The sequence below is a fragment of the Cupressus sempervirens genome, chromosome 11, assembly GCF_028749045.1.
Source record: "Cupressus sempervirens isolate cs-2001-9-10 chromosome 11, ASM2874904v1, whole genome shotgun sequence".
Taxonomy (NCBI): Eukaryota; Viridiplantae; Streptophyta; class Pinopsida; order Cupressales; family Cupressaceae; genus Cupressus; species Cupressus sempervirens.
The window spans coordinates 62,671,887-62,698,002 of NC_143128.1; the positions used below are offsets into that span (position 1 = coordinate 62,671,887).

Sequence of the window (26,116 nt, forward strand, 5' to 3'; positions counted from 1 at the left end):
AACCAAACAATTCCAACCATATTTCAGAAAACTCTTTTCCAAATTTAAAACTGCTTGAATTGACAAATTTTAGTTTTTGAGAATTGCAATATAATTCCACAAAACTAACAAGCCCTTAAGATATTAGTCTACTTCTTTTCCAATATTTTGTAAGATGTCAATCAATCTCTCATCCCTAGACACCAACAACATGATATCGAAACAAACATATATATTTTCCCCTCCTTTATGTTTAATAAAGTAATAATAATAATAATAATAAGAGACACAATGCGTCAAAGTTCTTGCCGAAAGTTAGAATGAAAGAAAAGTAGAAATATACGGATGAAATGAAAAAAAGAAAAGAAAAGACGAGACATATGAAGAAAAATATATGTAACACATAAATATTTAGGAGTAAATAAGAAGCAAGTGAAGATAAGAAAGGGAGAGTTAAAAGGGATGAAAATATATGTAATAGTTGAATATATAGAGATGAAGAGATATTAGAGAATGAAATTGAAGAAAAAATATAAAGATATATTAACAAGTAGTTTATTTTTAATTTTTTTAATTTATAGAATGTAATGATGGATCGAGTTGAATAACTAATTTACAAATAAAAATCATTAAAATACTTATGTCATTTTAGGAATATTTAAATCATATTATTCATTTCTATCGTAAAAATAAAAATAAAAATAAAAATTTGAAGGAAAAATATAATTATTATAATAAATTTAATAGGTTTCACCTTTAAGAATATTATATAATGATAATTATCGTGCAATTTTACAAAATTCATCCTTGATTTTATATACACACACACATATGTATGTATATGTATATACAAACATACATACATACATACTTACATACACACACACACACACACACACACATACATATATATACACACACATGTGTGTGTATACATATATGTATGTATACACACACATATATATTACATTATATATGTATACACACACACACACATATATATTACATTATATATGTGTATATATACAGATATATACACACACATATGTGTGTGTGTGTGTGTGTGTAATAGTATATATATTCATTTCTATCATAGAATAAAAATAAAAATATAAATTTGAAGGAAAAATATAATTATTATAATAAGTTTAATAAGTTTCACTTTGAAGTATATTATATACAATTTTACAAAATTCATCCTTGGTTTTATATACACACACACATATGTACATATATGTATATACATACATATATGTATATATATATATATATTAGTTTACAATATCAAAAAAGAAAATTAAAATTGTAAATATATATTATATTTTATTTTATTTTATTAAAATATTATGAAAAAAAAATCTATTTAAAAAATAAAATAAAAATAAAAAATAAAAATATATTTAAAATAATTATATTTATTTACTATATATTAAAATTTTAATAATAATATAATAAAAATAATCAAAAAATAATTAAAAAATAAACATATTATGCGTAAAATTTCTTTAATTTAAAAATAAAATAAAATCTGTCTATATTTAATTAAAAGAAATGTATGGATCAAATTTTATCAATAAATATTATTAAAAAAATAAAATACATAATTAATTATTAATATATATTTTTAATAACTTTATCAATATATTTCTAATAATTTTTGTTGAGGTAAAATGTATTTTATGTTTATCAAAATTATTATAGATTAATTAAATAAAAGAAAAATAAGATTTATATAATCATATAAAATATATTTCTAATAATTTTTGTTGAGGTAAAATGAATTTTATGTTTGTCAAAATTATTATAGATTAATTAAATAAAAGAAAAATAAGATTTATATAATCATATAAAATTAAAAATATACATAAACAATAGAAACAAACTTTTTAATTTTGGTTGATTTAATTGTAAAATTGAATTGAAGAATAAAAACGAAAAGATTGCTTCAAAGCTGATCAAAAGCCAGATAGGATTACTAAATTTTTGTGTCCGCCTTAAAACGCAATCTATTCGCCCCCACATTTGTCATAATGTCACATCACATCACATCTTCGACCCTCACCAGCACCTAATACTTCCTCGTTCTTCCCTTTCCCCCAATATATCTTGTGATGAGTAGAAATTATTTTGACACAAAATAATAGTAGCAGAAGAAGTAAATATGTATCAAGCCTGGCTTCAATGGTTACTGGTCAGCGCTCTCTTATGCTTTTGCTGTTGTTTCCCAATTGAATACAACACTGAAGGAGGGCCGGTGGAAGGCAAACTTAATGTTCACTTAGTTCCTCATACTCACGATGATGTTGGGTGGCTCAAAACAGTCGATCAGTACTATACTGGCTCCAACAGTTCTTTACAGGTAAATAGATAATTATTCTAGTTGGGATCATAGGGCATAGAATCCGATTTTTGAATCTGTCAAATTTTCAATCTTATTGTCCCGATATGTTTTATTATGATCTCTGTTAATAAATTTGTTAAATTTGTTCAAGTCAATAGACTATAAGTTGTATACCCGTTTTAAGTAGGCATTTGGCATTTTACGTTGTCATGTCTTGGTCTGTTTTCTTTTTCAGACATGACATATAATGCATATACCCTTTTCCTTTTATATGTTCAATTTTTTTTTTTTGTGTGGTATTCCTCGCTGTCAGTATCTTTAATGATAAATTTTTTCAAGGCAATTGTGCATAAGCTATATAAAATTTTCATTTTAGGTGGCTTTGGCATGATTTAATTGTAATTGGATGGGTAAACTGTAATGGTTACAAGTTGTATACACTTTCATTTTGCTCGAAGCCTTTTTAGTTTGCACTATTTGATATCCCTCTTGTCATTTTTCTACGTCAACTAGGCCTTGGTGGAATTAGGTAGTAATGCTTTGATGGATGTTAGTCATAAGTCATACAGTCCTTCCAGTTTTCAGGTTGCCCTTTTAGTTTTTACCGTGGCAATCCTGTTTTGGAAATGCATGAGCGGGGAGTGCATTGGACTGTTGGTTTTCGGGTTGTCAATTACGGAACCAGGAGAATGATGTCATTGGCAATTTTATACATTGTGAATGCTTTGAAACTTCGTTCTACTATTAAGTTCCATATAGGCTACGATGGAAACACCCTAGAAAACCCAAGAAATATTAAATATATGTTTTGTATCTATAATGTTTCTATATATAAGTTTCATGGCCTAGCTAGACTGCCAATTTGCTGAATGATCCTCCCCGTAAAGATTCCTTCACATTTAGTTTATGTATTGTCTGAACTTTATATCCCTGGATTTCAATCTTCTGATCAAGCTTGGGAGGAATTTGAACTTTGCCTATTCACTTATGTTCAATCTGCTATGCACACATATTTGCACATGTATACTTATAGAGTAGGTGAATTAGAAAACCTCTTTTTGGTCAAGGTTGACACTGAAGAATGATAACTTGAGAAAATATATGCAATGAAAAGTGACGAGGTCTGTTTATGCAAGGGATGTCTTGTACGCTCAAGTGGCATGTTGGTTAGGCTATATTTGACAATTGTAATTTTCTTTAATGACCATCTTAGTTAGTATTTAGTTTATTTCAGTGAAACACAGGCATGGGGGTACAGCGGGATGAGTTTTGGGTGCGGGGAAAAAAGGACCTCAATTTTGGGACGATGGGGGGTGGGGGGTCCTGCATACTATAGATATATAACTTAAAATGCTAATTATGAAAGATGTTTCAGTATAACACACCAAATACAATATAGTTTGTACAAAGCAAAATTTCAAAACGAACAAAGAACCATTCAACATAGTAACATATTGATATGGTTGATGATTCATATAAATGATTAAATCATTGTTCAAAGATTCAAATATGAAATATTAATATATCATAAAGTTGAAATAGGATCACGATAACAATAACGAGAGTACCAAGGCATGATATATGATCAATATCAAACTCAAAGTGAGTACAAAGTTATACAAATGTCAAAATCTAAAATCATGTCAAAATGACAAAATGTATCAATGGGAGGTCTCTAATGACTAATCATCCCCCAAGCCAAAGTCCTCATTGCTATAACTATTGGACTCAATATCTTCTTCATCAAGGTCTATCAAAGGAACGCCGACTAGCCCTGCATGGGCTTTTGCTACAGCCTCGTCTTCATCAATTTCAGCTGGATCCTTTGGCTCTACGTCATATCGTGCTGCTGGGCTCTCTTTGTACCCATGCGTACTGCGATCTACAATACGCAAGACACTGTTTACAACTAGCTTCTTCGCTCTCTTAGGGGTTAGTCTGCTCCTCTTAAGAGAGTGGATAAAGCTGTCTGTAGAACAGTTTCTCTTTACAGCCGAGGAACTGGAAACCTGAGATAAAACAAATGTTCATTGTGAGAATCAGAACATTAGAGAACTAAAGCTCTAAAATTTTAAATTTTAATACTTGAATAGGTTATAACTTATAAAGATGAGGAACTACAAACTTGAGAAAGGAATCGAGTGGCTAGTGTGGTAATCTTTGCCCTCTATGATCCATGCCATTTCCACCACAATATGGGATGCTTTTGTGCCATAGTTCTAAGATCCATCTTTGCCAAATCTGAGTATCTTGGAACATAATAAGTTGTTACGTAATGTCATGTCTCATAAATATACCCAACAGTAAAATTAATTAAATTTTTTAAAGTTACCAATCTCTAGATATTAATGAATATTGAATTAACAATTACCTGTAAGAGTGGTAAATTCCGTCCAATCTGAGCGAACCTAGGCAGTATTTTCATCATGAAACGTCTTACCAATGCATCAAAAGAATCTGACCTTTTCCTCATCATCTTGAAGTGGTGTAACTCTACCAGGCCCAGAAATGTACCACATAGGATTAAATGCATAGGCAACCATGTGCAAATGAGTGTTGCTTCTCCCGTCTGTGGTGAATGATAGGCTGAATGTGCTCAGTATAGAATGCTAGAGTGGGGTCCCTCTCACGCGGAACAACCCTCAACCCTCATCTGGCCAAGCATGGAATCGATGCACTCATAAAACTCTCCAAGGGTAGGTGAATCTCCATCACCATATTTGATGACCTCAAAAACTGGAGAAATAATGGAGACTATGTATTTTGCATCAACCCAAAATTGATCACTCTTCATTGTCTCCTTCACCTTCTTCACCCGCTCTATTTTTGGACTCAGCCCACCGATTCCACTCCTGTATCATAACCATGAGTTGCAGTGGCTCTTGCAACTCAAGCATTCTCTCCAAGAGAATGTAACATGGAGTATATCTAGTCTCAACTGGTTTTAGGAACTCCTTCTCGAAGCCTCTAAAGAGTGCATGTGAAGTATGGTGATTGCAGATAAACATCTACACCTCTCTACCATCACTAACCACTCGTCTAATTGAGTTGATTTTTTCCATGTCCTTGAGTGCATTGTTCATAGCATGCACACAACATAAAGTCCACCAAATATGTCCATAGGCTGCCTCAACAAGCCTCCCTGCAGCTTTGTGCACATGTGCAACATCTATCACTTTTTGGACCACATCTTGTGGTCCAACCTCCCCAATGGCCTCCCTAAGGATGTGAAACTGAAAATTAGCATTTGTACGATGCTGTGAACAATCGATTGCCTTAAGATTATAGGCTGTCAACGCATGTGACCATGATGTTGATGAGTGGATGACATCTAATGTCTGTCTACCCATCCATAATAATGCTGCAACTCGACTCCATCCATCATGCCTTCATCGTCTCCATCAAAACCCCAACCTTCTTATACTGCCTATATAAGACCGTGGTCCTCAATTTGTGCTCACTAGGTGGCACAAATGATGACCCTCTGTCCTTTGCCACCATGGACGTCATCTTCCTATAGTCGTGAGATCGAGTAACATGCAAGGGGATGCCATTGGCAAATAAGAATTCACCAATGCCATCATCTAGCTGATCCTTTACGTGCACATTAAATAAAGCAGCAATGGGGTTATTAGTGCTAGAACTTACTGCCTTCCTTTTCTCCTTGCTGCTGTCCTTGATGGAAGTATTGTCAGTAATGTGAAGGGATTTTGTAAGCATAAACAAAACTATAAGCATCATCAATGTCAAAGGGACAAAAAGCCAAAGACATGTCTAGAAGAGGTATGGATATAAGGTTAATAAAATGAAAATGAGTAAAGCAAATCTTGGCACTTGGAAAAGACTTAATAGCATGGACAAGTTGAGCAATTAAGATGAGAGACATCTTTAATAAGTAATCTATAGCAGAAGATACCCAAAATGTTGAAAATAAAGCCATTACAGATGAAGTGTATTCAAATATGATAGATATTTTAAATGGTCATCACATGTAACTATATACAAAGAGATATAATATATGATTGTTGAGAAAGCAGAAAAGCAATGTGACAATATATACGAAACTGGATAAAATATTTACACAGCTGGTTATTGTGATAAGTAATCATTCTAGTAATATGGGCAATGAACAGTAATCATATGCAACAATAATCTTGCAGAATTGAAGATATGTTTCGAAGGAAGTAACAAAAAACTTAGAAATATATATCATAAAGATATTGAGACTGGTCAACAAATGATGTAATAAGACTGTAACTATGGATCCTATCTACTTGCAGTTCTGAACCAAAAGAAATTTGAAATCTGCAATAGCAATATCAATACCACCCAATGACGAACAGAGATGACGATGAGAACCATATGACCCAGCGATTGATTATAAAAAAAGACAGACTTCAGATCAAGACAAAGATGGCAATAAATATATGCAGTTATTGTGAGAAATACATAAACGACAATATAGAAGCTCCATCACTTTTCGAGCAAGTTGAATGAATTTACAATGGTAACAGCAGTTAATGTGAGCTAATAATATGCAACAGCTGCGATATCTATGAGCATGTTCACTGATCACATAAACACTTAAAAGTGGAGATAATAGAAGACCATTAATTTATTGTGACACATAGAGGCAATAATATAAACATCCATTGAAGACATACACAACAACAATGGTATATAATCAATTTTGAATTACAATCCATGATATGGAGACGACACATTGAAGGCATATTAGAGACGGATAGTCAAAGAATGAACAGCAATAGTAATACATGGATATACTCATCGAGCAGTATTCAAGGTAGTGATAAAGAAGACATAGTAATATTGTCAGATGCTTATAAAACAGTGATTATATATTGAAACATACAACAGTGTTGAAAGGAAGACTGAAGATACAAAATATTAAAGATGCAGCAATGATGATTTACGATAACCAATAACAAGCAGTGACAGTTTATAAGTAAGGTCGCATGTTATACAAATGACATCTGTAGACATGGCTATGTAAAAATGAAACCAAAATAAGTTTGAAGGGATAATTATTGATATGAAACAAAACGGCAAAGTTATACTTCCTTCCAGTCAGCATAATCCAGACAAAGAAGTAACACACAGTTTATAAATAGAGATGAGTCAGCAATGATGACTATCGTCAGCATACATAAACAATTAAAGGAAGCCACACAAGCAGATTAGTGAGATACAATATATGAAGACAATGTTCGACATATTACATGTAGAGGATCAGCATAGAGAATGATATGAAGAAACAATAGCAAGTGACATTACAGAAGATGCCTGATAATCAAAGAAATCGAAGGTGCACATTATTACCATAAAAATAATATAACATTAAGATGCGATTAAGGTCTTGCTGAATGTTATTAAATGAAAAGTTGTGTTAATAAGAGACGTATCTTGTCAAGAGACATAACTCTTACTTGAAATAAAAGGATATAAACATAGATTCATCTAGAGATGAAAGTTGTGTATAAGGGAGCGAAAGAGGAAAAAATGTGAGAAAGATTATAATGTGAAAAAAAGAAAGAATGAGATAAGCAGAAAGAAAAGAGAATAGAAGAGGATTAATGCAGAAATAAAAGAAAAATATATATTCAGAAATAGAAAAGAATTTACAAAAATTTGTGCAGATATAAAAAGAGATTTATATATATGGGTATTAGGAGAATATTGTCAATCAAGATATTTCATTATTGAAGGCTGACTTCTAGAAGAGAGAGGAGTGTGTACGTGCTGAAAGAAAAAAATTCATGCAGAGGTAAGTTTCAGATGAAAGAAGAGAAATTTTGCAATCAACGCATTCATCATCAGTTGAGTAAGCAACATTGCCAAGGTGGAAAAGCAGTTTGTATGCAGTGGGTCGGTGCTCACGAAGACAATAGTAGGGGTTGGTGCTTCCAGTTGGCCAGTGCCTACAAAGTGTGGGAGTTGGAGCTTCGAGTGAGTCAGTGCCCATAAACATAGGGGTTGGAGCCTCTAGTAGGTTGTAGCCTACAAATCTTTGTAAAAGAACAAGTTTATATAAAAACAATTATTTTGCTGTGGTTTTCTCCCACATTCGGTTTCCACGTAAATCATTGTGTCATTGTGTTCATGTGCATAATTGTTTATTTCAGCATTTGAAGTTATTGTTTGGATTAAAGTTTTTTGCGTTCCCCCCTTTCAGTATAGTCATGTACTCTTAAGTCCCTTGGTGAACTATGAATGGATGAAGGAATCGAAATTGATTCTGAAAATGCCCCTGCTCTTTGATGCAAGATACATGTAGAAGAATTGCTGCTCCTGTAACTGCTGAATAGCCTGAACGTGTTGCCTACCAGCCAAATATTTAGGCACTGGAACTGCACTATCATCAGGAATACCCCACATTTTGTTTATTTCAATTCTATACTTCACATTTTTAGCATTTTCAAGGAATTTGCAATAACTCACACAATATCCAGTCCGAAAGAGAAGGCGAAAATTAACTCTAGTAATGCTGCCATGCCATTCTACACCACAAAAATTACATTTACATTTCCATGTACTGCCATTTGTAGCTGTACGAAGTGACAGTCTGATAGTAAATTGTTTTAGAGGGGATATTGGATCAAAAGGGCCCCTAGCAAATGGTGCCAGAGTCTCAGAGGGGCAATCAGTAGAAGGTACTACTGCTGCAACATGAGGAGGTTAGGATTGTTTCTTGAATCAGCCTCATGCTCAGGCTCATACTCAGATAAACTGACACTTTCACTTCCCTCATGCACTTCCATGTCTTCTACACTTTGACTAGACACCATTTATATGCTGCATTTCACAAAATCATAGATTTCAGCGTAATTAGCAAATTTTGAAAAAAATCTAACTACTTTCAGCCTAGTTTAGAAATTGAAATAAGTTTCATCAGAAGCTAAAAGTTAAAACTTTATAACCAAAAACTATTTTCAGCATAATGACATAACGATAATGCATTCAAAATTAAAATTTCAACAATAAAAAAATTACCAAGTTACTAACACAAATCTTAAAAATTTTAAATTTTAAAGATAAACAATGCATTCTAATGACAAATTTGAACATGTAATTTTTGAAAAAATTGCATGTAACTAGAATGAAAATATGAAAATAATTCAGATGTAAAACAAGGGAAATAGTAAAACAAAAAACTTAAAACCTACCTTGTGCTTGATGAATCACTTGCAAGATTGAATCTTCTTGCTTCTCTTCCTCCAAGAGATCTTGCAATCACTTGCAAAATCGCTCTTCAAGCCCTTCCAAACTCTTCTTCTTACAAAAAAAGAAATACTAAATGTGAATGCCAAATGAAGTGTAACGTGCCTTTTTAAGACTTAGAGGGCTCTATATGGGACCTACATAGATTTAGGGTTCAATAGGAAAAAAAAAAAAAAAAAAATCTAATTGTTTGTTACTTTTTGCACCCCCATTGCCGACCGCACCCCATTTCGGGTGTGGTCAAGGGATGCCTATACAGTCCTTAGATATCATCTTGCCGCACCCACGTCTCAGAGTACCGAACAGGGATGACAAAAATGTCATAGTGCTGTGGCGGTGGTGGGGGTCCTTGAGTGCGCGGCGTACCCCAACCGGGGATGTCCCAACACTCAGATTAGGGAGGTTTGGGGTTGGGTGTGCGTCCCCATGTTACATTGGTTTATTTGGTAGTATTTGTTTTTGTGTTTAGTTCACGATTGTTTCATTATAGAAACATTGTCCGTGTAAATCTATATAAGGAGCTTTCATCTCTTTTGCTTAATACAACAATGATTTACTACAAGATGGTATCAAAGCGATCGATGGGATTTCATAAAATTTGATAGTTTTTTAATGAAAAAATTCAGCCTCTTTTGATTTGGAATTTTTTCAAGAAATTTATTTTTTGATTTTTTAAAATAAAAAATGTTGGAGGTATTTTATGAAAATTTTGTGGTTTGTCTTCAAAGATTTTTGCTGAAAATCAGGAGCCTGGTTGAGACTTTGATCATGCGATTTCCTAGTTTAAGAAAAAGTTCGATTTTTGAAGGTAGATACTCCTAGTTTAAGAAAAAGTTCGATTTTTGAAGGTTGTATCTACTTGCATGTGCTTTTTACAAGTTATGTGTTGCTTGCAAATGTTGTTTACCACATGAATTCTCATGTTTTTCCACATGAAGGTTTCTCGATGGACTCTCATAATTTTATCCCTTAAAAAATTTCTGATGAATTTTCATAATTTTTTCGCTTCAAATTTTTTTTTTATGGGGTTTCATTATTTTTTTCCCTTCAATTTTTTTTCTTCTATTTGTTTGGTTTTCTTTGATTTTATCCTCAAAAATTGTCTCTGTATTCTATAATTCACAAAGAGGTGTGCAATTCCTTTGTGGGTTTTCACAATTTTTTTTCAAAAAATGATGATTAGTAATCTTGAGTTTGGTGATTTTTCTTCACGACTTTTTGCAATATGTTCTTAGGGCGTCATACTCTTCTGCGAAAAAGGGTTTGCCAAATTTTCCTCAAATACATGGTAGTTATTCTTGGTGTGTGTCTCTGGCTACTAGGAGGGACATCATTGTTATCCAACATCAAGTTGGACATCTTGTAATGATTTCTTGTCAGAAGCGTTGGAGATTGTAGTTGTGATAGAGATCTTTATCTTTGGGTGTTAATATCGTTATGGTCACCTGCAACTGAAAAGGAGATTTATAATAAATTGTAATATTAAATATAAATACACATGTCGTTCAACATGCGTTAAGGCATGGAAATATTAAGAGTTGTACTTGAAAATAAAGAGTTATGTTTTGGAAATTGAAGAGAGCTTCAATGGAATGTGCAGAGTTTCTCTTTATGCTATATATATCACATCAAGTGAAAGGCATTGTACACACTTGAATTTTTATTATCAATAAAGCGATCTTTTGTTGTGTGGCTGGGTTTTTCCCTTCATCCTAGAAGGGTTTTCCTAGGGTATTTTTGTGTGTCTCTTGTATCTATCTTGGCTATCCCTTATTGTTGTTTATCTTTATTTTTCCGAGCTCAAGATTCAACATGGTATCGGAGCCAGGTTAGATAACAATATTTAAAGACTCTTGTCATTTTCAAATTGATTAAAAGTTCTAATGTAATTGTATTAAGTTTTGCATTTTTAGAGCTAGTCTCATCATTTTGAGAAGATGTGGCTCCATTGATATCAAGTGCTAATTGATGCATGTTTAGAGCTAATCTCATCATTTTTGGAGAAGCTATGGCTCCAATAATCTTCTTTTAATCTTTCATCTTTCTAATATCATTCCTCATTTGTTTCTTCTTGAAATTGGTTTCCATCTTATTTGTTCTTTTCATATATGATGGATTAACTTTGACATGTTTTTATTTGTATGTCAAGCATGATGAGGTCATCGTGGGGGTTGTACTTAGGCATATGTTTTCTGTGTGCTCTTTGAAATCCAATTTCCAAGCTAGGCATAATAGTTTTTTTAACATGTGTTCCTACGGGAGAATGGAATGTTACTATCATAAAATAGATAAATTATTAAAACCTTTATTTATGGGCCGTTTGATTTAATATATTTTGGACCCATTTTTATTTAATTATTTTGGTTGGTGTTTGTTGTGCCTCCTATTGACACTTATTTCTCCCTCAATAGGATATTTATGTCTGTGAGGTTGAGTTTTTTAGATATGCGATTTGGATTATTTCTTTGTACTATATATTCCTATTGGAGTTTTGTTTATCTCGCTACTTCGGAAGTGAAAGATCTTCCCTAGTTGGCTCTCGCGGTTTCGGTGGGATTCAACCTCACCCTATTCCGTTTTGTAATACTTTGCTCGGATATGGGAAATTGGAGCACCATTATTATTTGCATCTATAATCTTACTTGGTTACCAATTGATGATCTTGGCACACTCAATGCATTGTTCATTTTTTTGAAGGTCTTCTCTATTGTTGAATCAAGGCTATTGTTAGTACTTCCTATTTACATTGATTGTCTTTGTAATACTCTTCTGCACATTAACAACCGTATGAGCCTCCAACAACTCATACAAACACCCTCATTTGCCACCGTACGACCCTTCCAACAATCTGTGCAGACGTCATATTAACTGTATGATACCCTTGCATTGATATCATATAGACAATACAAATTGCCTCACCTTTGGACGGAAAACACCTCCGGAGAGAAATCACCTCCGGATAGAAAACACCTCCAAACAAATACCACCACCAGACAGAAATCATCTCTGGACAAAGATTGCCTCTGGAACATTACAGCGGCATTAGAGCCAGTGATCCTTCTAGCCCATGGTTCATAGTCAGAAATGAAGAGATCACACTTAGTAGATAAAATGGCAGATTTACCAAAACCTACTCCTACTGAAGTCATGGCACTACCGAGGGATCTTTCAAGGAATGAGGCACAGATGAATGACACTTAACGACTTATGGAAGAAACTCTTTGAAAACTTGTAGAAAATAAGATATTTGGTGAACAAAATGGTCACAGTGCCGATTCAATTTTGGGAAAGGCAAATTCTTAGCCTACATGCCCTCGACCTTCCATGCCAACTTTTCCTCCATGGACGAAGGTATCGTACAGAAGAAGGCAACCAACCTTTGAGGAAGTTCAAGAACAATTGAAAAAGACTGGAAGAATGCAAACTTAGAAGAGAATATATCCCTACAAAGATTACACAGAATTGGGAATGCGATACTCCAGAGGCGGAAACCAAGGATATTTTAACAATGATCTTAGAAGGAAATTGAGTAAAGTGAACCTATCACCATTTGATGGATCTGGATCCATACGTGCTCAGGCATGGGTAATGAAGGTCAATACCTACTTCCAACTCAACCCGATGCTAGAAGAGGAAGCAATTAAATTTGCAACACTTCATTTGGAGAGAATGGTGCATGAATGTTGTCATTATGGCACCATTACATGACCAAGTAAACACTTATGCAGAATTCATTGAAAGATTGATAGGTAGGTTTGATGGTAAAGATCCAAAACTTTATGTCAAAGAGCTGGCATAATTAAGGCAAATAGGATTGGTCGATCAATACATTACGAAATTTTAGAAACTCTCTGTTCTGGTTATAGACATTTTTGAAAGGAGACAGATAGTACTATTCATGGATGGATTGATAGAACCACTGAGGGTTTGGGTAAGGAGTTCCAATCTTGCCACCCTTTCAAAGGCTATCAAAAAAACCCGTAGTATGGCATCATCAACGACATCATCCTCTTGAGGTTATTCCTACTCCAAACTGCCATTGGTTCCAAGGGACAAAGATAATATTTTTGCCGAAGAAGCCTTCATTGGATGAAGCTACTAGACAAGAACTCTGAAGGAAGAAATTATGTTTCACTTGTAAGGAGTGTTGTTGGGAAATTGGGTAGTTAGACAGTTGGTCTACCTGAGGGAGTTACACGGATGCAACGGTTCGCCTCGCACCCCCTCAGACACTATATGTATGCATTCTTCCTTTTGATCGGGAGATGGTTGTACAAAATACATTTGTGTATGGTAACCAATCAATGAATATAATACTATTGTGTTCTCCTTACATTCTATGTTAAATACTTTACTTCTTGTATGCAACTAATCTTTGTTACCCCACAAGGGTAAACATTTGGCATTGTTGCCTATTATGAATTTGGGAAGAGCGATGCAAACAATGAGCTATGCAACAATGACATACAAAGAATAAAATAAATGGAATACCTATCTTGGAGACTATGAGGACTAACGACAATAGAGTGATCGAGTTGTATGAAGGGGAGCATGAACTGACGCCAAATTTTCACATTTTGTGTTGAGCAAGTATTGAAACTTCATACGGATAGAAGCCGTACATGAACAGGGTCTCGGGGACACCGTTTGGGACGCACAAAATGTGAGTCTTGCTGCAAACCGATTGTTGCATCAGTTCCCTTGACTGTTCACACAAATATTCCTGGCATAGGTGAGGCAAAGGGAGGAAGCGAAAAGGGAGTAGCGCAGACAACAAACTTTTAGGAACTTTTTGTGATGTAATTTTCGGAAGTCAGAGGATCACGATGAAACTTGACGGAGGTCTAACCAATGAGCTCTAGGCCATGGCAATATAAATGGAGTGTGAGTGAAAAGAGCATTGAAAAATTGTAATGGTCACATACGCGATCCATTATGATGTTCAGAGAATATATATATAAAAATAAAAGTGTTCTTGTTAACTATATAATGTGCTTTTTAAGAATTTATGCCAAATCAATTGAATAAGAATAGAAATAGAAGGGAACAAAATGATGATGATGTCTACGCTGCACAATAGGCTTTGATCCTCACAGAACAAGTCAAGCGGAGGCAAAGGTTTAGGCAACTCGCTGACAGGTACCATGGTGGGGTCATGGAGGGTGACCACGATGCCATAGGAGTTGCACTGAATGTAGAGCACAATTCGCCTATCCATTTGTGACCAAGAAGTATAGAAGACTTGCTAGAGACACGACAAAAGTTGAATCTAATTGAGGAAACGAGGGAAGAATTTGTAAATTTGCGTACACCACAGGTAAAGAATCCAGACAGAAGTGAAGAAGGAAGCAACACAGCACAAGGTGCCAAAGGAGGACGAGCGTAGGGTGACTACTTTGTCCCTTACCAACCATACGAATGAGTACAATTTGAATATCAAACAACCCTCTTTGTAGAACCTATTACATTGCAGTGTAACGTGCGTGCACAGTGCAATGCATCGACGTAATTGATGACACCACTGGTAGTGCAATGGGTGGCACAACCAACAGTCATGGCTGGGAACAAACAAAAAATGCCCAAGTTCATGGGCTAGGCGAAGGAGGATCCTGTTTGCCATTGTCGAACTTGTGAAACCATATGGACCACTAATGGTGTCACCAATGAAGATGAGTGGATCAAACAATTTCTTGCCACATTAAGGGAAGGAGCCATTGACTGGTACTCTGATGTGGATAAAATTGGTTTGACAACATGGGCGACAGTGAAGAAAGAATTCCAAATGGAATTCAAGTTGCTAAGAGACGATAACAAGATCCTTGCCAAGATCTACAACGCCAAACAAGCAAAGAATGAGTCTTTTAGAGCCCATGGGTGATGGTTAAAGGAATTAATGGGAAAAATGCAATCTACCCTAGTTGACGAACTAAAGAAGCGGTGGTTCGTTGAAGGACTAAAAACTTCCCTCCGAAAGAAGATGAAGATCGTACCCCCAACATCGTACGATTATGCATATAATCCTGCAATGGACTTGGAAAGCGGATGTAAGACTTGCAAGAAAACTAAGTCCTCGGATGTTGAGTCCTCAGAGGAAAGTAGTGAGGAGGAATCATGTACCATTCACTTTTTATGTAGACCACCAGGCCCTCATGTACCTAGTCAATAAACCCATTATTCAGGGAAGGGTGAGCCAGTGACTTGTCTTACTTCAAGAGTTCACGTTCAAGATCATTGTTATGCCAAGACATAGTCATGCGATTGCCGACCAATTGTCATGTATTAAGTCTGGCGAGTCACCTGTTGGAGTAAATGATGACTTGCCAGTCACGCTTTTGTTTCATAATGCCATGCTCCCTAAGTGGTACACAAGTATAGGGGAGTATCTTTCTACAACCCAGTTTCCTCAGGACATGCCTCTAGGGGAATGGAGGAAATTGGTCATCAAGAGTAGGACTTTCCAACTAATAAACGACTTGTTATATAAAAAGGGTCCAGACCAAGTGCTTCGGTGATGCGTGATGGAAGGGAAAGTAACAAGTGTGCTCAGGGAAGCCCATGAAGGGCTAGTAGGGGGACATATGGGTCCTAATACGACAACAAGGAAGGTACTCTTCGCCGGCTTATGGTGGCCAACATTATACAATGATGTGAGAGAATGGGTGGTAGGATGTGATACTTGCCAATGAGTAGGAGAACCTTTTAAGTGGGACTTTATGCCATCAACCCTTCCCATGCCTAGGAGCTATTTGAAAGATGGGGGTTGGATTTTGTCAGACCTCTGAAGGCTAGTCGTGCTCGACGATGTCGATATATTGTAGTGGCCACTGAGTACTAAACAAAATGGGTTGAAGCATGCGCCTTGCTAGACAATTCAGCACTAAGCACCGCAAAATTCATTTACGAACGAATAATAACAAGGTATGGCATCCATTCTAGAACTCTGCTGTTGTACAGGTTTCGGGTCCTTTAAAACGTGCTTTTACTTAATCAAAACAAGTTATGGCATCCCCATTTAGTTGACGAGCGATAGAGGTGGTCATTTTGTCATTTTGTCATTAAACTCCTAACCACTGAATTAAAAATTTCCCATACGCTTTTGAGTCCATTTTATCCTCGAGCCAATGATCAGGCTGAAGCAACTAATAAAATCTTGGTAGGAGTTATTTATTAGTCTTGTGGAGTTTGTCGTCAGTAGAAACTGTGTAGTTGACAGGTTCATGTGGTCGGTAAAGATTTTGTAGTGGATGGGTAGATTAGGATTGTTATGTAGCTGACGGACCCTTTCAGGAAGGTTCGGCAGAAAGTATTTATAGCCTATCTGGGATCATTGTAAATCATCTATCTGGGATCATTGTAAATCATCTGATCTTATAAGCATAATGTAATCTCTTGGCATATGTGACTAAAGGAGTACTGCTGTTCTTGTTCATTGTTTGTGTGCGTTAATCAATTAATCTATGCGGTAAACATTTGGCGCCGTTGCCCTATGAACCTGGAAGGAGGGAGGAATGAAGCTTAATGCCAATTCAGCTTAACATTGATTGAAATAAGATAAAGGGAAAAGATGGAATACGTACTGCATAAGAAAATTTAATTTTGGCACAGCAAGTTGAACGCAGAAGGAGGTTCTAGAAGATTGCCGACGGACACAAAAGCACGGAAGAATTGTTGGAGGAGACTCGATAGTGGGTGGAATTGGTGGAGAAAGCAAAGGAGGAGTTTTTGAATTTGTATTCGTCGAGGGAAGAGAGTCCAGACGGAAGAGAATTGATTTGCATGGCTCGGAGTGCCAAGGGAGCAAGAGCGTGGAGTGAACTCTTCATACGGGATACACTTCCGAAAGGGACAATTTCAGAAGACCTTTCTTCACCAAAGTTCGTAGCTGTTGAGACTGCTAGTGTGGGAGAATAGACCGCCGGTGTGGGAGTGCAGACCGTCGGTGTGGGAGAACAGACCGTCGGTGTGGGAGTGTAGTCCGCCGATGTAGGAGTGCAGTCCGCCGGTGTAGGAGTGAACACTGCGAGTGTTGCAGGACCGAACAATGCCCGTGCACAAAATCTAGTAGTGATGGCGGGACCAAAAGAAAAGTTGCTGAAGTTTGATGGCGATGGTATGGCCAATCCCATCCGACACTGTAAAACATGTGAAACGATCTGGAGGGCAAATGGCATAATAGATGCAAACGAATGGGTGAGGCAATTTCCAGCAACCCTACGGGGTGTCGCAATTGATTGGTTTACTGATACAGATCCATAAAAGCTAAACAGTTGGGACAACATTAAAAAGGAGTTTATCGCGGAATTTCAACTGTTACGCGATGATAACGAAATTGTAGCAGTGATATTCAATACTAAGCAAGGGAAGAACGAAACTGTCCGCATCTACGCCAGGAAATTAAAAGACTTGATAAGTAAAATGGAAAATAAGCCAGTAGACAGACTTCAGAAAAGATGGTTCGTAGAAGGCCTACGCTCGAAGTTGCGGAAGAAAATGAAAATTGTGCCACCGTCGTCATACACAGAAGCATACAATAGAGCAATGAACTTGGAAAGCGAGCAGAGGACGAAAAAGAAGAAGAAGAATAGTTCCTCTGACTCAGATGACGACGCGTCCTCAGGAGAGGATAGCAATGATGATGAAAACAGTAGCAAGAAGGTTCGCGCCCTACAGAAGGACATGATCCGTATGATGAAGGAATTTAAAAATATGCAGAAGGAAACAAAGGGAAGCGAACTATGGTGCACAAAATCTGGGGAGTTTTTGAGTTGAAGGAAAAAAGAAAAAAGAAAAAAAAGAAAGAAAGAGAGAGAGTAAAGTATTTCGTAGCGGACAGGGTGTCCACGGACACCTGTTCCGCGGGATGGTTATTGTGTCCATGGGTTGGTCATTACGTGGAGAGAGTCCGCGATTTTTCATTTCCCTTGCGAGCACTTTGTATTTTGTCTTCCGCAGATGATTTTTGTGGCCGTGGATGTTCTTCTTTCTGCGGACATTTGTTGCCCCCTGCGGATGCTGTCTACTACCCCACGGATCTTCTTCTCGCGGACGTTTTCATGTTTTCGTAAATGTATTTCGTTTTTCGCGGATTGCTTTGTGCATTTACTGTACCTGCCGAGGCTGCCTTCTTTACCATTCCATGGTTTGTTGCTTCACCTTCCCTGCCTGCGGCTTCTCTTCCCATGGACCCATCCTTGCATCCACGTTAGACTCCCTCTCTTCCGCGCGAAACTTCTTTGTGGCTGCGGCTTGAAGTTTATACTCTCCCGCGGACGTTCAAATTTTTATCCCTGCGGAGTAAACATGCATCCTACCAACACGGTGTCTTAGATTTAGTGGCTTCTGTTCTGCAACAAAGATTTGTTTCTTTTCTAGTCTGCAGATGGTTGAATGTTCACAAATATCCGTGGGAGAAAAAGAAAGAGTAAGGCAGAGATATTTTCGGGGTTCCGGATAGAGCCTCACCATGGAAAACAAAAGCGACAGAGGAGAAACCCTACATTGTAGAGAGGCAGAGCAGATGAAAGAGGCACAACAATGGATGAGCAAAAAAAAAAAAAAAGACGACAAATTGAAACAGTTCAGAATGAGTTATGCATGATGCCGAGGGGAAGGGAAAGACAAATAGGTGGAAAATGCAAGCAGTTGCCAGAAAGAATGTGGGATCGAAAGAAAATCACGAAAATGGTGTTTTGCGTGGGTTTCAGAGTGCTAATTTGGTTTTGGCGCCTCGCCCTGTATCGCGAGCCCCAGGACCCTGCGGGGGCGCTGCCCCTCGACCTCGCTGGGGGCGTTGCCCCCTAGAACCCCAGTTGCTGCAATTATCAGTCGTGAGAAGTATGACCAGTTGATGAGACCTAGAGTTGTTGCAGGCATGGAGTGACTGTGTACTAGAGGCACTTGGAGTAGGTGTTGGACGTGAGGTTGTCTTGGTGGATGCATAGAGAGCTCGGGAGGAGCTGATCATCTAGTTGGAGGCAGTTTAGTGACACTTGGCTCAGGGTACCCAGGAGTTGGCAGCAGAGAAAGCAGCATGGGTGGCTATCAAGGTCAGCTAAGGAGACAGTATTGTGTTAGCAGAGGCTACAGATGCATCATGGGTTGGAGACCAGTTTGTTGCAGGCACGGGATGAATGTGAAAGTGATCTATCTTGTGTTGTTAGTCAATTAATGTATTTTGTGTGTTAATTTGTCTAGAGTATTTTGTAATTGTCGTTCGGAGATGACTTTTTCTTTTTGGGGGGGATGATGTTGTCGGTAGAAATTGTGTAGCCGACGGGTAGGTTAGGATTGTTATGTAGCCAACAGACCCCTTCGAGAAGGTTCGGTGGAAAGTATTTATACCCCGTCTGGGATCATTGTAAATCATTTGATCTTATGAAGCATAATGTAATCTCTTGGCATATGTGACTAAAGGAGTACTGCTGTTCTTGTTCATTGTCTGTGTGCGTTAATCAATTAATCTATGCGGTAAACAGAGTTGAAGGTGAAGATTGGGAAGAGAAATTGGCTTCGGTGTTGTGGGCCTATTACACCTCCTATAAATGACCACGGGGTAGACGCCTTTCTAGCTCCTAGACAAACAAGAAGTAGTGGTACTTGTAAAATTCATGGTTCCTAGCTTGCGAATAGCTATTGATAACAAACTTGGCGACATGGAGAGTCTAAGGGAGAGACTTTATGCCTTGAACAAGTTGGCACACAGTGGGCGACGGACGTGGCGCAACAACAAAGGAAACTTTGGCATGATAAACACCTCCGACGGATAAAGTTTACACTGTGTCCGTCGGTATTGAAGCTTGATGGGCGAAATGAAATTAAGCCTGGCAAATTTAAAGTGAAATGGCTAGGTCCCTATAAAGTTCAAGAAGCTGTAGCTAATGAGGCGTGAAGTTATGAACACTTGATGGCAGAGAAATCCTTGATGCAGTCAGTGGCTCGAAGTTAAAAGTCTACCATCAAAGGCAAGGAAGCCAAGATCACCCAAAAATGGATACGTAATTTATATTTAGGATATTAAAAAAAAAAGAAAAAAAATATGAGAAGTTCGTGGGTGTCATGCCCAAAATACGAGGGCAAAAACACACAATTTAAAAAAAAAAAATTAATAATAATAAGGTTCACTAAGGTTTTAAGAGTTGATTCGCAAGTGCAAGAATAGGTTTACTACATTCATCATAAGTTTATAATCATGAGAAGAAGTACATTGATAAAGTTAAATTCCCGTTATTAAATTGGTATCAACATTTGGTTCGTTATCACATTAAGATTTCAACTATATATTGAAATTATTTGAACAACAATATAAATTGATCTTAAACTCAACTAAGCAAAACAAATTAACATTATCTTATTAGTCTAACATAAACTTGTTTTAAAATTTAAACGTAACAAACTTATTGGTTAAAAACTTTATTTAATTTAAATCTATAATTATAGTAGAATTAAAGATATTTCCAAGGATATCAACAACATAAATTAAACTAAATAAATGAAATAATTTATTTGAAATAAATTAACTAAAACACTAATGGCTTTAACTAACTAATTAAACTACTCTACAAAACAATTCCTAACTAACTACGATTCCACTACTTAAAAAAAATGCCATTCAAATATACAATACTAACAAGACTTAGTTCTAAAACTAACTTGAATCCAAACAAAATCAAATCTAAACTAAGTTACCACTTAGACTAAATTAAACTAAAGAAAAAGAAGAAACTAATTAATACTAACTTAGACATCAACATAGACTATCAACATACTAACTTAAAACAAATAACATACTAACTTAACAATGAATAACATACTAACTTAACAATAAATAACATACTAACTTAACAATATAATATACTAACTAAACACTAAATAACATACTAACTTAACAATAAATAACATACTAAACAATATAATATACTAACTAAACACTAAATAACATACTAACTTAACAATTTAATATACTAACTAAACACTAAATAACATACTAACTTAACAATTTAATATACTAACTAAACACTAAATAACATACTAACTTAACAAACTAGCCTAAGACCTACACCTTCACTCTTGACAAGTGGCCTAACACTATAGTGGGCACACCCCAAGACTCTGCCATGCTTCCCCAAAGAGCAGTGCGCTGCCCAAGGTCTGCCCAACGCAGAGTCTGCCCCTCATCTCCCCTTTCGTACAGTTTGAGCTAAAATGGAAAGTGAGTGCATAGGGTGAAGGAATGGGAGGGGGGGGGGGGGGGGGTTTACAAAGTGGCATTTCTTTTTTTTAAAATTTGCTTTGTTCTAGATATGACATGGGTCTCCACGCAGGTCAGGTACGGTACAGACAGTGGCAGGTGAGTAGATAGTTCCAGTGCCTAGTTTCCCATGGAATGCCAAGGCAAGGTGAGAGGTGGGGGGAGGATAAATTTAGGATGGTGTAGTTGCATAAATTTTTATTTAATAAAGACTAGACTTGAAGCCTAAGGCAAGTACCTTGCCCCCTCATGATGAATGGAGTTAAATGCTGACTTAATCCACCAGGTCTGCGCTTATAAGAGCCAGGAGGTGATTGAAAACATGATTAAGTGATAGGCTAGATAGCTATAGGAGTAATTGCCAAAAGTTTTGTTGTTGAGAGAAGACAATAAGGTTTGCATTAACATATGCATTAATAAGTTTTATTTTTGAATTTATTTAATTTATATTGTTTAAAGAATTAGCAAAATATTTTTTTTGAAATTCAAAGAGGAATATTTTAGAGAATATTCTCTGTGAGCTTGGGGAGAATTAAAAATTTCTTCCATACATTTTCCAAAGAGCTTTTTACTCCTTTTTACTCCTGGAGATGCAAATTTTTTTTTGAAGCCAATATTTCTAAGTGTTGATATATTTTTTTTTGTTAAGCATAGAGTGATTTCTTTCCTAGAGACAACATTGTTTCTTTTTAACAAGCATACTAATACAAGAAGATGTGAGTAGGGTTATATTTTTTTTTTTCTTTCTCCTATAATTTATTTTTTCTAATTCCTCATATAACAAAGGTGTATGTACATTTTATTTTGAATTCAAGGAGATGCATAATTCCTTATTCAAATTTGATTTTGTCACCGATATAATTTAGCAAGGAGAGAGGTAAATTTGTTGTCCACAATGTAGGATTGTTCGTTTCCTCTTAATACATATAACATTGAATTGAAAACTCAACATATCCAATTTCTTTTCGTTAACATATTTGAAAACTTGAGAGTTCATAATTCGAAAACATTATCCATTGATCTATTTTCTCACATACATATGCATAATTTGAAATCACATAAGAGCAATGCAAGGGGGTTTTCACAATCTTTTTCTTTCTCTATTATTCAACCTGGTTCAAGGCTCCATTGGGAAAGAACCAGTAAGAAAATCCGACGTCTTTGTCATATACATCAAAATTCAAATACATTTTTACATAATGTTACAATTCAATTGAATTCTCTTCTAGGGCTTTCACAAGAGATCTTTTCCAATGTTTTCAATGCATCAAGGAAACCATGGTAAAAACAAGAATTGACCTGGAGGTAAAACAACATATATGATGAACAATTCAAGCATGCATTCCCAACCTGGTTTTGCACAATAGTTTCAACATTGAACCAAAATAGGGGGGAGGTGGATTTTCTTAATAGGAGACGTCAATCACCATACCATCACATAGTCCTTTTGGGGCTAAAATTCAAGAATTTTCATTCTTCTTCAAATGCCCTTTCGAGGCCGATACAACAAGTATTTTCATTCCTTCCCTTTTATAAGAATTCAAATTTTCATATAAGGTATGTGATGACAAGTAGGGGACCATACACCCTACCCTCTTTCCCTCTTCTCACCATGAGAGGAGACTCTACACTATTGAGGTCCAACTAAGGCCCTTCCCCCATACTTGGCCACTTCTTCCCTATCCAAGGGTGAGTAATGCCAACACAATCTCCATGAAATCCCCTCAAAATTTCAAAGCAAAGCATAAGAATGACATCCAAGAACAAGTTAAGATTTCTCCCAAAACACCCTCAACACACATACAAGTAATACAAAGATCATCACAATGCCTCATGCATGAATCAAGCATGAACAATAAGAGAAAACATGATCAAAAGAGTGAAGAACCCTACCTTCACAAAAGTTAAGGTAAAATGACAAGTTGAGAAGAGCTTATCCTTCCTTTCCTTCATTCTTCAATTTCTCTCTAAAAACTAGAGATTGGGTAACAAAAACAAAACTTCTCCAAAATGCCTCTAAATATGATCCTAACTCAACTAGGCTTTACGTAACCCCGAGGTGGAGTTTGAGTCACCAACTCATGAGAGAGACAAATCAATTTTCGCAATCAACCAAAAGTAGGGTTTTTGAGTGACCTTGAAAGTCAACCTAAGAAGCTAAGGGGGTGGAAAGTACTTCCAAACCATACCCTTACCCCTAGGATACTTAAATTTAATGTTTTTAGGCCTTAAAGACTTAATAGAACCCAACCAAAAGCTAGGAGAATTTTTAAGACTATATAACAACCGTCAAAGAAAGACAATGCAAAAATAGCACAAATTAACAAGGGGTTTCGTTCCGTCTTTTCATTATGTTTCCGGTTAAATATTCTGCACACTAATTGCATACATCAGTAGTTCAAGAATCACATGCATATATGTAAATTACGTATCAGGAAAATCATGTAAATTTAAAACATCCCTTTTTCTAATAATCAATTGTTTATCTCATTCTACTTCTATCTTCGACCACTAAAATTGCATAATCAAAGTGTTAGTTTTGCATTCATTTACTTCATTGTTATACATGTTCATAAAGCATTAAATGACGAGATCAAATGTCTGAAAGTAAAGCATCACACATTATAAAATTATTAAGATAATATCTTATACTTTCTATAATAGTCAACTACTTGTTTGTAGTCCGTCTTTCAGTCTAGATAGGAATGTTTCCTATCCTGTCTCTAGTTTTGTTTCTAATTCCGTCTTCAGTCTACGTTGTTTCTTTTAGAAACAACGTCCTTGTAATTCTTTATAAGGAACACATTTGTTCCTCTGTTAATCAATCAATCATCCGGAAATCCGTTAATTTGCCAGCTCTTCTTGAATCTTGTAACATGGTATCAGAGCAAGGTTGAATTTTTTTGAAAATAATAATTTCTTATTGAAATTATCTGAACCTTATTTTCGAAATTATTCATTCTCTAAATCATTTAAGCTCGAATCTGCAAAAAAAATGCGACTTCAGCTTGTTCGCATCTGTTATGTTTTGCTCGTTCTTGACTGGAAATCGCGAGCTGTGTTTTGCAGTCTTTTCTTCTTGAATTTGCAACAAAAAACGTGTCTGTAACACCATTTTTTGGTTCGAAATCCTCATCTCTACTGCTCTATTAGTCCATCAGTCCCTATTTTGAAAAGAAAAGTCTGAATTTTCACAAAAAATCGACATTTTTCTGCAAATCCGACCTTCAAATCCGCCAACTAGGGTTTTGATCGAAACCCTAATTTTTTGGGGTCGAAAAAATATTTTGTTTGTAGATTCTTGGTGGGTTTTTCGAGAGCTCAACTGGGTTGTCGTCCGTTTTTTCTGGGTGCCTCGATTTTTGTGCCTCGATTTTCGAGCCAGCGGATTCAAAAAACGACAGCAGATTCCTTATGGGTTTTTCGAGCTCTCTTTTGGGTCATTCTCTGATTCTTCTGGGTCTTTCGTATTTTTGCCTCGAAGAACGTGCCTTCACAAATTTTCACAATTTTTCATTGGAAAACGTGCCATGGCATCTCTGACAAATATTCTGTTCGAACATAATTCCAAATTCAATGGTCGCAATTATGGAACCTGGAAGCAACGCATCATTGCAATCTTCGAATATCGAAACACTGATCAACTTGTTCTGGGTGTTACACAGCGTCTGACTTCTCCGGGTCCTGATCAAGGCGAAGCTGCATTTTTCGCCTTCTGAATTTGTTTTTTTTTTTTTATGGGTTTGTTGATTTTCTCCTCAAAAATCATTTCAAGTTGTCTGTAATACGCAAGGTTGTGTGAGATTCTGTGTTTGTTGATTTTCTCCTCAAAAATCATTTCAAGTTGTCTATAATACGCAAGGTTGCGTGAGATTCTGGGTTTGTTGATTTTCTCCTCAAAAATCATTTCAAGTTTTTTGTAATACGCAAGGTTGCATGAGATTCTGGGTTTGTTGATTTTCTCCTCAAAAATCATTTCAAGTTGTCTGTAATACGCAAGGTTGTGTGAGATTCTGGGTTTTACCGTTTTGTAATTGCAACTTATCTTGAGTCATAGCACTCTTCTGGCAAAGCTTCTTGGCTTCAGCATTCTGTAGATCCAGGGAGGGTCTTAGTTATCACAGAATGTTCCGTCATCCGTACGTTGACCATTAAGGGAGGGTATTAAGATAATATCTTATACTTTCTCTAATAGTCAACTACTTGTCTGTAGTCCGTCTTTCAGTCTAGATAGGAATGTTTCCTATCCTGTCTCTAGTTTTGTTTCTAATTCTGTCTTCAGTCTACGTTGTTTCTTTTAGAAACAACGT

General features: G+C 36.1%; 1 protein-coding gene across 1 annotated transcript in view; it reads left to right on the plus strand.

Annotated features, from left to right (window-relative positions):
• Nucleotides 1-2,111: 2,111 nt before the first annotated feature.
• LOC149528260 (alpha-mannosidase-like) overlaps nt 2,112-26,116 on the plus strand; it is a 344,971-nt gene continuing 320,966 nt past the window's right edge. Inside the window, exon 1 of the mRNA XM_089811746.1 lies at nt 2,112-2,338. Within this exon, the coding sequence (XP_089667872.1) occupies nt 2,141-2,338 (198 nt within the window). The 5' untranslated portion in view covers nt 2,112-2,140. The remainder of the gene's footprint in view (nt 2,339-26,116) is intronic.